The 11,489-nt window shown below is 46.8% G+C and overlaps 1 protein-coding gene across 1 annotated transcript in view; it reads right to left on the bottom strand.

Annotated features, from left to right (window-relative positions):
- The window catches only part of LOC104532186 (dual specificity mitogen-activated protein kinase kinase 6), an 18,054-nt gene extending 7,167 nt beyond the window's left edge, over window positions 1-10,887 (bottom strand). The window contains exons 1-9 of the mRNA XM_029087297.1: window positions 10,811-10,887; window positions 9,812-9,860; window positions 6,908-7,021; window positions 5,196-5,315; window positions 4,302-4,418; window positions 3,841-3,892; window positions 1,617-1,744; window positions 811-888; window positions 1-25 (exon numbers count right to left, since the gene is read on the bottom strand). The exon at window positions 1-25 is cut by the window's left edge and continues 130 nt beyond it. Coding sequence (XP_028943130.1) covers window positions 1-25; window positions 811-888; window positions 1,617-1,744; window positions 3,841-3,892; window positions 4,302-4,418; window positions 5,196-5,315; window positions 6,908-6,946 — 559 coding nt within the window. The 5' untranslated portion in view covers window positions 6,947-7,021; window positions 9,812-9,860; window positions 10,811-10,887. The remainder of the gene's footprint in view (window positions 26-810; window positions 889-1,616; window positions 1,745-3,840; window positions 3,893-4,301; window positions 4,419-5,195; window positions 5,316-6,907; window positions 7,022-9,811; window positions 9,861-10,810) is intronic.
- Between the last annotated feature and the right edge of the window lie 602 nt (window positions 10,888-11,489).

Genomic DNA, 11,489 nt, shown 5'->3' with positions numbered 1-11,489 from the left:
GAAAGCGCAGGATGGCCAGCTCGATCTGAGAAGACAGAACCCAACCCACACCTCAGGCATCGGGTGCAGACACCCCACACCTCACCCTCCTGCCCCATGGATTCTGGGTTCCTGTGAAATCTCAGGGGTGTGGTTTTTTAGGTCCCACATAAATATGTGGCATTTCCTGACCCAACTTGGCCACAATGTCTTGCTTAACCTTCCCCAGTGAGAGAAAAAGGCCTGAGGAGACCCAGCAGTCTCCATATTCAATTCTCCGTTACCCTCATGTTAGACATCGCCTGGGAAAGGTTAGAAATTAAAAAACAACCCCATGTTGCAAAGGGGGAACTGTGCTATAAAATACCTCTGCAAGCAGATGGATTCCCCCTAAACACTGCGTGGGAGACACCACCCATCCCTCCTCTTCTGATGGGGACTTTGCTAATTGCGAAGTGTTGGGAGTATTTTTTTTAATTATTATTTTTTGTGCTTGAAATCCAACCTGCTCCAAGGCGACAGACATGACACCTTCGCCTTAGCCCATGCTGCCATCTCCCGGCAGCTTGTGGCCACCACAGCAGGGTTGTCCCCATCAGAGTGGCAACTCAACGCGTCTGAAGACACCAAGGAGTTGACAAAGCAGCTCCGTCCTCCTTCCCTTCAACCCTGACAGCATGCTACCTCGTACCCCCAGAGCTCTATTCCCATTCCCACCCTGCCACCTTCCCAAGGAACCAGTGTCAGGGGGGCTATGGGGAGGAAAATAAATCCATGAGTAACACTCAACCCTCCTGCCATCGCTGCGAGCCCCCAGGTCACCCTACCTACCATCGTGATCCCCAGGCTCCAGATATCAGATTTGACGCTGTAGCCCTTCTGGTTCAGCTCCGGGTTAATTCTTTCAGGCTGTGAACACAGACAAAGATGGTTGAGGAACAAGGATGGCCCCAGTGCAATGCCCACACCCAGGGCTCACCAACCTCAGAAGGGTCTTTCATGGTGGCAGAACCAGGACCACTTAGCCCATGCCACTAAGCTTGCTTCCTTGGTTGTTGTGGGGCCAGATGTGGTCCCATATCCTTGCCAGTAAGGGCAGACACTGAAATGGGTCACCCAGAGCAGACGGTACCTGCACCAGGGACTAGGGTGGTGGAGCTGACCCACCACATCTGGCACATAGTGGGTGACAAGCCTCAATTCTCCAGGACAGTTTTCACCCTGTTCAAGTGCTCCAAAGAGGGTGAATCCTGAACAGCATCTCCCAGGAGGAGTCTGAGGGACCTGCTCCCTGGGATCTGTTTTTTACCTCTCACATGGGAAGTATCATCGTCCCCACAGGGCAAACAGCAAAAATGCAGCACAGAGTAATTACAGAGCCTTCCCCAAGGTCACAGGGAGGTGACAAGGCAGCAGGAAGCTGTGCCCAGGAGATCTGATCTGACCCATGAGATCCATCTCCTCTCTCTGCCCCTTTACAAGTAACTTCAGGGATATGTCTTCCAAAACGAGTCCTCAGGACACATGCCGGAGGCTGATCCTTCCCCCCTTTTAAGGACGACCCGATGCCCAGGCTCATGTTCCTCTGGCTGTCCCACAGTAGCTTTCACACGCAGCTTCTCCACGGCTCAACTTACAGCCATGTAGGGTTTGCATCCTGCATCCATGGTTTTAGCAACCGAGTCAACGAGGTAACCGCTAATTCCAAAATCGCACATTTTCACCTGCCCCTGCGTATTGATCAACACGTTAGAGGGCTTTACATCTGCAAGAAGGAACACAGACCACAGTCACTGTCACACATGGGTGGCTGTGCCGAGCCAAAATAAAATAAAAGAAAATAAAATCATAAAATAAAAAGCCAAAGAGCTTCCTATCAGCAGAGGGCACCAAAGGTGCCTGTGCAAACCCCTGCGCCTTGTAAAGCCAAAAACCCAGCTGGCTGAGGCTACTGCAAGTTCAGGTGACAGCCTCATGGGCTTGTCATATGTCCTGCAAGTGTCCCTTCACTTGAAGACTTCTCTCTCTGATTTAGGGGAGTGGGAAGTAACCTTGCACCTAACTGTCATATCCCACTGTGTCAGGAGATGGGCACGGAGATCGGAACGCTCACAGGGAACAGCTCAGCAGGGTTGGGGGCATCTTTAGAGGATGTCTGCAAAGGGCTGGAGCTCTGGCACATCACCAGCTGGATCTGGTCTCATGCCAGCGAAAGAAAAAACACACAGGGAAAGGATGAGAGATGGGCAGGAAAGGGTGAAGAGGAGAAAGGGTTGCAGGGGAAGGAGAGAGCAGTAAACTAAGAGAAGGATCAAGATTTCAGAAATGGCCTCTAATTTTAAGGCTACCGAGCTTGAAGGCAATGTGAACAGCAGCAGGCGTGTGGGTGCTCCACACCTTATGGAAATCAGGCCAGTGTCTCATCTATTTATTACTGCCAGATTTATCTGCTTCCCATCACAGCCTTATAATCCTTGCTGCATTCAACACTTGCATCACACTCATGAAGGCAGTTAGAATCACCATCAGAAAGGGAAATGAAGGCACAGAAAGAAGTTAGCAAGTGATATCCACGGAGCATGGAGGTGCTTTCCTGTGCAGCAGGTAACCACTCCCCGTGAGATGAATCCCAGCTGAAATCTCAGCACAGCGCAGGTAGCACAGATAACCCTGTTTTCTCTTGTCCTAGCACTGATCCTCCAAAGGGAGCAATCCTTTCCCTGTTGCCACCCAGAAATAAGAGGTCTCTTCTGCAAGAAGGTCCTCTGTCTACATGTGATAAACTGTTAAATAGAAGAGCTGAAACACCATCCAAAGTGGGCCAGAAGCTGCTTTTAACTCCTGATTATTAGAATTGGATGGTTTACAGTTCATTAACATCTGCTCTCTAATCAGCATTTTGCAATCAAAAGCTTCAGGTATTTGAGATCCTCACCCATCTGTTCCTAGGCTGTAACAAGACCATTTTTCAGTGGAAATTAAACAAGTAAATAGAAATCCAGAAGCCGAGCGGCATTTTCCACCTACTGTAAACGATACAGAAGGCAGAAACTCAACCCCCAGCCACATGCAGAATGTACAAAATGTGAGTGGCTGCTCGAGCTGAACTCTGCTCGCTTCAGATGCTCCTTTCCCCAGCAGTCACACACTCCAGAGAAGGCTTTTTCCTCCTCATGACAAATTGAAAATGACCTTTTATAAATAAAGGTGTCAAGCAGCAACACTGCAAATTTGTTTCTTTCTAAGTGTGTTCATGACATCTTTGAGATGCTCTAGAGGGGAAAATGTCAGAAGAGTTTAAAGGAGGGTATTTATGACTTCAGTTGAGGCTATTTTAGGTATCAAACTCTTCTGGCCCCACCAGTGCTCGGGGAAGCTGACAGAAGGGGATGAGGATGGTTAGATCACTGCATGAGGCATCACGCTGGCATGGAGATGCCACTCACTGCACGTCAACGGGGAACCATCGAGTGAGGGGAGAAGCTTTGCAAAGCCTGATCCAAAGCCCACCCAAGGTCAGAAGGAAAAGCCTGGTGTAATTTTGCAGAGATGTTGAAGCAGATCATGGATTTAGGGAAATGCAAGGCAGGGGAAAACAACCCTTTCTCTGCCAGCACCATCAGGCTGGAGCTTGCTTCTCCTCCACTTCAGGGAAATGCTGGGACCAGCGTGTGGTTTTTAAAGAGCAAACCAGCAGACACCTCCTCTGACTAGGTTTTGCTAGTCATGAGATGCTGGAGAATATTTTTGCTGTCAAAGGTCCATTTTATCTCAGGTATTTCAGGAGCCCTATGCCTGGCTGCACACGGTGCAGGGCAGACAGACACCAGCATGGTCACGGCTGTGTGCCTTGGCACTTACCTCTGTGGATCACGGAGAGCTTACTGTGTAGATGTTCTAGTGCTTTTACGATCTGAAACAACAAATCTAGAGTGAATCACAGCAGCACTATGATGAGGAGGAAATATATCTCCTACAAGTCCTGCACCCTCAGAGCAGCCCAAGGTGACAGTGGATGCTCAGGGATCTTCTCCCAGGGGTATCAGGACCCTAATGAGAAGGCAAAGGAGATGCAGGGCTCTCTTCACATCTAACGCTGTGCCACCTCTCAAATACACCTACAGGCACATTTGGGGTATTTATACCTTATAAATAACATCACCTCAGATGAGATACTGGAAGCCAACCAAGAATGTTCACATGGGCTGGCCTGTGGACCATGCTCTTCGCAGTTCAAACACAGAAGGGAGACTGGGTCATATAGGACTTGGTTTAGAAGAGAAACACCCTTTCCCTTCCCTCCTCTCCCTGCTAATACTCACAGAGACAGCTATTTTTCCTAAGATGTCCTCAGGAATCGTCAGGCCTTTGTCAATGACATTTTTGTAGAACTTGTCCAGTGAGGTATCCATCAGCTCCATGCAAATCCACACGTCTCCCTAGAGGATAAAGAAAGCAAATATCTGCCACTGGAATGAAGCATCCTTTCCTTTCCTTTTCTTTTCTTTCACAGGCAAAGGTCTTCTTTGGCACTTGCCTTTTGCTGGCCTGTTTGCCTCTTCCTTGTCTTTTAAAAGTCATCCAAAAAAACTGTACTGGGCCTTCTCTTTCCGTCCTCCCCAGCTGGAATGAAGTGCTGTCCACTACCATTTTGGGTACATTTTCTGCTGTCTTTTCCCAAAGCAGAGGCACAGTGAATTAGAAGCTCTGAAAGTTACCAGGACTGAGGTTCCCTACATGCTCAGGCCACTGCAAATGCTCAGCCAGGAAAAGTTCAGCTTTGCAGAGCTATGCTTAAAACTCTTCAATAAATCTTGCTCTTCAGAGCTTTCCACACGTTTCCTCCATGTGGCTTTCCCATTGCAAGTCAGGACAATATTAACAGATCAGGCTGCGAGTCGGTTGTCCCCATCACTGAAATCCACCACCAAGCTCCAACATCTTGGCACAGGGGCCTCACACATCCCTGGCACTTGGGCTTGACTGCCCTTGGCTCCTCCTCATGTGGGATTGCATCTCCCCTGGCTCACCAAGAAGTAACTGTATGTGACAGATCCTTAGGCTGGGGTTGAACAAATCCATATTGTACTAAATCTCCATGTCTAGATGGAGATTAAACCCCTGGCACTTGGAGGGAGTGCAGGCATGGGAATTCAGAGCTTGGGAGAGGATCCAGTCTCCCAGGGGTAGCATGGCTGATCTCCAGGATACCATACCTCTCGGAAAAGTGCCCCATAAAAGGTGACAGTGAAGGGGCAATCTACCGTCCTCATGGAGATATCCAGATCCATCAATAACCTCTTCTGCTCCTGACTGTTCACTGTAGCTCGGATCCGCTGGAAGACAAAGCGTTGGGTGTCAGCACCTTCATATCACGCTGCTGCTGCAGGGGACTCATCACAGACATATCTGTGCTGGCCACAGTGCCTTGACATCACACCTTTACCCTTTTATCACAGCTCTTTGTGTTACCCTTTTCTCATATCTCTTTGTCATAGGCACATCATCAGCACAGCCCCCATGGTAGGACATGTTGCACCCCCTGATGCAACAGAGGGCAATGGTGGCTGAAGGAGTCTTCTCACCTCAGTCCAAACTGCAGGTGATTTTGCTCTTCCCTGCAAACACCACTCTGGTTGCAACAGCTAGAAGTCACTGTGGCTTGGGAGAGGAGAAGGGAGCAGGAAATCAAATTCTAGGCTGGTGGGAACCCAGGACTTTTGGAACTGTACTGGACATTTATTTACATCAGCAGATTTTGGTCACCAGAGAGAGCTCCAGCCCTGAAACCAGAGCCCATGTGCTCCCCATGGCTTTGGAAAATTGATTATTTCACAGTCATCCAGAGAAGAGATCTCATTTATGTGAAATACCTGCAGAACCTCAGCTGGGAAGCACCACAAAGGGGCACAACATAGTTCAACATGGGTCACACACATATTCCAGGCTACCTGGCCAAAGCCACTTGAGGCCAGTAGCATGATAGAATTAAACTGTTCAGCATCACAGATGCAAGTAATAGCCTGAATATTCCTGACACACCCTCTTCAGATCTTCCATCATACTCAAGAGAGGTCTTTTGCAGTTTGGTGAACACCAAAGCAAACAAAAAGACCAAACATAGAGCGTGGAGAACCTGAGACACATCTCAGCATTCACAGCAAAGTCTATCCACAACTTAAGGAGCTAACAATTTTCCTTCAGTTTGCTCATAGCTTCCAGCTCTGCAACTTTTTTCTTCTTTTTTTTCTCTTATTCTGAAAGGAAACTTGAGCTAAAATTCAGCCAAGCAAAAAATTGGTCTTTCTCAAAATACAAATTTTCCCATGACTATTTCCCTAAGCCGTAAGCTTACAAATCTAAACTGTTGTTACAAAAACTTTTCATAATAGTATCTACGAGCTTGTCACGAACCAAGATCCCAACGTAGCAGACAAAACATGAAAAACCCAACATAAAATCCCTGTTCCAAAGAGACTAAAAAAGTCCAGCTGAAGAAAATTATCTTATGTAATTAAATTTACAGTACACTCTTCTTTACAGTTACAAATAGTGTGCAGAGCCCTGAATCTGAGGATATATCTACATTAGAAAAAAATATGTGTATTGAAAAAATGATGGCAAATAGTTTGTAAAATCCTAGTGAAAATAGGAATATTGCAGACAGAGATGAACAATATATTTGTATGCAGCACAATGCTGGAAATACGTTGAGCATCATACTTTGAAAAGACACCTCTTTTCTTGGTTAAACAGCCCAAATCTACCTCGGCCCTTGTGTAGAGAGAGGATTCCACACAGAAAGAAGTTGATCCCACCAAAGGCACGTGTCAGAACAAGCAAGATTAGAAATGTATACGAACAAGAGCGAGGAGGGTGTCCACACACAACGACACAGACAGAAAGCACCTCAGGAGGGTAACTCTACCTTCACTGCCATGATCTGCCCGCTAGGCATGTGCCGCATCTTCTCCACCACCCCGTACGCACCTCGTCCCAGCTCGGAGATGGGCTCCAGGTCATCAGCTTTCACCTCAAAGTTCTGGAGGGGAACAAAAAAAATCATCAGTGTGAAGGTGGCCACTGCATGTACATCTACTCCTGTGTGATCTCATTTAGGTGTTCCTGCTTTGGCAGGGGGATTGGACTGGATGATCTTTCGAGCTCCCTTCCAATCCCTGATATTCTGTGATTCTGTGATTCTGTGATTCTGTGAGTGAAACGACCCTAAAACCTAGAAACCTAGCCTTGCTTGGCACATCAATGCACCTCTGCACATCTCCCTCCCTAACTGTGTTCATAAGTGTCCTGGTTTTGCTAGGAGAGAGTTAATTTTCTTCTTCGTAGTTAGAACAGTTGTGCTTTAGTTTCAGTGTAGGATTTGTTATGAGAAGAATGTTGATAAAGAGTGAGAGAGCAGGTTGTGTTTGGCTGCAAACCAAAAGGGTGAAACCACTACAATGAGGCTAAAAAAAAAATCATGGTCCTCAGGGGCTGTCAGGAGGATTAACGACTGTGCAGTAATTAGTAGTTCTAAAGAGGATGTGCCTCATAAGGGCATGAGCTGGGAGCCTGTGCTGATGAGCATCCTGAGCAGGGCGAGCGCAGGGAGGACCCTTCCTTTGGTGGGATGTTCTCCCAGCCAAGTCCCCCTCCCAGCCCCCTTTAGCTGCCAGCACTGTCACCTTCTCCATCCTCTAAGGAATGGAAAACACCACGAGAGCTTCTCCCCTAGGAATCACCTTCAGTCTTTGGTTTGGGTTTTATTTTCCCTTCCATCCTCCTCCTCCCACAAACAATCACGGAAATATCTCCAGGTTTTTTTAAAGCCTGTAAAACCTTATTTCTCCAGACCTGTAGATGGGCCAAATACCAACTGAGTGTGCCCCATTTTTAAACCACAGAGGATTTATTTTGTCTACCATTCAAGATCTCTTTCTCCTGGCCTTACACAAAGGATAACTTTGTTTGGAGCCCTGCATTCTAACCTGCCCTTCTCCTTTCTGTCGTGATATTGTGCAGCAGCTCTATTTTTTGCTTATTATTATTTTTGGATGTTTCAAAATATGCCTTTGCTACTAAAACCAGCCATGCTGTTTGCTGAACGCACAACCACATCAGTCAATCATTCTACAGAAAGAAGCAGGTTATAATGAACTGATTCACAGTGCATAATCCCACACTGCTTTTTGCCAGCACAGCAGAAAAAAGAAAATTAAAAAAAAAAACCCCAAACAACCCCCCCAAAAAAAACCTCTGCAGCCTGAAATATGCTGGCTGGGGATGCCACGGCGTGCAGAGCCCGTACACTGCGGTACTGTGCGCTCCGGTCATTCACTCGCAGCTACGTTGCTGGTAGAAAGGAGCCTTGAGTAACATTTTTGTGTAACAGCAAGAGATTTAAGCATCTCTGACTGCCTGACACTGCTCCTACTGTTCAACGGGACCTTCTCCAAAAAAGCACTCAGATTCTCTCAAGGTCCTTCTTAAATTGAGCAGCAAAGTTTAAAGGGAGAGGAGGGAAAGTGGTTTTCCCCAGGGATCAGGGGTGAGTGTAGAGAGGCTGGTGGAAGAGGGATCGCATCCTAAAGAAACTTGGCTGGCCAACGAGGTAACAGATCTATGGGAAACACAAGCCATGGCATGTCAATCCCTCTGAGACAGCCACAAATCCGAGCTCTGGGTTTTACAAGTGCATTTCTCTTTGCACCATCCAACACGGGCTCTCTGCCTCCGTGCATGGAGCCTTTTTGGAGCGCTTGAGCTTTTCCTCATCCCTGGGACTGCAGGGGAGAAATTATTTTCTTGGAGAGGGCACTTGCTCTAGCAGCAGGCATTTTCTCTGCCTCGGTGCTGCACCATTTTGCTCCAGAGGATTCTCATACTCTTTCCACCTTCCAGCCTTTGCTTCATGCCAGGGAAAATACAAAATCCAAAATGAAAGAAAAGCATCCAAAGATAGACATTATAAAACACCATTGGATTAGCATTTCACTTCATAAATTAACTCCCTGACAACAAGGCCTATCTTTTGCACCTAATAAATTTATTGCCCAGCTTTAAACTGCTTTTATGAATGCTGCTGTGCCATTTTCTCCTATCAAAAGAGCTGTCCTCAGTTTTGTTTTTTTTCCTCTGCTATTTTTTTTTAGAACACCAGGTGGACTGGTTTCCATGCTGTCAGAAGGATTTGCTTCCAGGACAGGAAGATCTATCCTGAGTTAGACTCCTGATGAGATGGCCTTCAATATTAGTGAAGGGAAATACTTTGGATGAAGGCTTTAAATCAGCAAAGGAACTGCAAAGGAGAATAAAATCTGCTGTTAGCAATCCCCTTGTTTTATAATTATTGTTTCCAGGGGATTAGCTGCACCTTATTGAGGCAAGGAAGGAATTTCCAAGGTGGAAACATGAAGAGGACTCAGGTGTCATGAGATGCAAAGGGTGAGCATTTGGGGGCATGTACATCAGAGTGGTGACAACCAAAAGGTCCCACTGCAGCTGGCCATGGGGCCATCGGTCCCACAGAGACAGCCCTTGTTGGAGAAGCCCAAACACCAGATGCTAGTCATCTCTCTGTGGCTGGAGGTGGCTGTGAGGGCTCACACAAGCTCCCAGCTGGCTCTTCTTAGCTTTTATTCATCCAGCAACTGCCTTCCATCTCAAGCAAAATGGGCTGCATTTTTTTTAACAGTTGTGTTTCTTAATCTGCCCTTTTGGGGGGGGGGCTCAAGTTAAGCAATCCCATGAGGAGCCCGCCTGGACAAGCAGCCAGCCCAGGATGGTCACCTGTCCCCAGAGGTCTTCTTCTCACCATGACTCCTAGTCTTACCTCCTCACCAATAGAGATGCAGGCTTTGGAGTCTAGATCTCTGGGTGGCCTGCAGGAGAGAAAAGGGAAAAGATGTGAAATGTGACTCACAAAGATCAATTTCTCCTCAATAAGTTAATACAACCCCCATGGTCTCCTAGGTCACCCCTTCACACCTTCAGGCCAGCAGCCCTCACAGCCCTGAGCAGCCTAACCAGTCTCCTGGCTTTGTAGGATCAACAGATATAGCCAAGATCCACAAAGTCACCCCAAAAAGGGGTCAGGAAGAAAACTGCTGGAGTTGGCGTTTCTCACAACCAACTTCCCCATGCAGGAACCCAGAGAGATTCATTGTGAAAGGTAAGCCAGGTGGCAAGCACCAAATCTCTGGCAGCCTGTATGAAAAATGGATTAAACAGGCATAAAGGTCTAAAAACATTGTAAATGATGACCTAAGTCACACAGGACAGGTTAACAGGCTAATAAAAGTCAATCCTCCAGGAAGCAAAGAAAGCCAAGCAGGCTACAGTTGCAGAAATTGCCTTAAAAACACAAGGTTTTATTTTGCAAGGCTGAGCATGGAGGGGAGGGGATGAATTTTTATGCCTTGACCAAATGCATGTTACTCAAATTAGGTGGCAGAAGTGCCACATGGGTTACAATTGGGGGCTTATTCTGTTTCTTTTCCCTTTTCCTGAGCGCTTTATTAAGATACCACAGGCAGTGATAGGTAGAGGGTGATGGGCTGGGACCCCCTGGTTGCACTTGAGGCTACAAGAGAAATACAAGGGCTGTTGAGTTATTATCTTCCCTAACGGTGCCAACACTAACCCAGGCATTTTGCCCCCCATTCCTCATGAAGGGTCCCCGTTATCCCAGCCCTGGAAGCACGAGCCCCAGATGCTGGCTGTGACCGGCCACCAGCCCCTGGCCATGGCAGCACAGGCACTAAGCGAAGGTTGGAAGGCAGCTGGGGTTTGTGGTTTTCTTTTTATCCTGCTTTAGTGTTTGCAGACTTACGTGGAGCTTGTCTGTGGTTGTTCAAATGCTTCTTTAGGAATTTTCAGCCCAGGGTTTCTCTTCTTGCCTGTGAAACAAGAAAGAGGCAGAATTAAAGAAAGGTGCTTTTTTTGTTGTTGTTGTTTTGGTTTGGTTTAATTTGCAAAACACAACTTGTCTATATTTGTTGACCTTATTTAACATAAATACCCAGCCAGGTTGGTGATGTAGACTCAGGGCACAGAGGTCAAAACATAAAGTGCCTTTGTTCAGTAACTGCTTCATTTAGACCTGCAAGCTCTGGCTGCCAACTTGGTACAGAAAACAGGCAAGAGCTCTGGCAAAGGCAGGCCATGTGAAAATGCAAAGTGAAAGGTATTTCTCCTTCGTCAGCCCTAGCCATGTAGTCTCCTTTAAAATGTTCCTTAGATTTTTAAACCATTCCAGATACATAACTGCAAACCCTGGCAGGATTAAAAAAAAAAAAAAATCTTTTTAAAATTGAATCTGAAAGTCCACAACCAGATTCTGATTCTGTTGAAATGGATGTTTCACCTCTTGGTCATTAAAGTTGTGCAAACCCAGCAAAAATAAAGCAGAATTAAGTTTGCAGGCTTCAAAGTCATTTGTTTCTGTTCACACTGACCAGCCAAGCTTTTCTGAGCTGGATGAAGCTCAAGTTCTGAAGTAGTTCAAATGC

The sequence above is a fragment of the Antrostomus carolinensis genome, unplaced genomic scaffold (genome assembly GCF_000700745.2).
Source record: "Antrostomus carolinensis isolate BGI_N321 unplaced genomic scaffold, ASM70074v2 scaffold14171, whole genome shotgun sequence".
Classification (NCBI taxonomy): Eukaryota; Metazoa; Chordata; class Aves; order Caprimulgiformes; family Caprimulgidae; genus Antrostomus; species Antrostomus carolinensis.
This window is presented reverse-complemented; position numbering and strand designations above follow the sequence as displayed.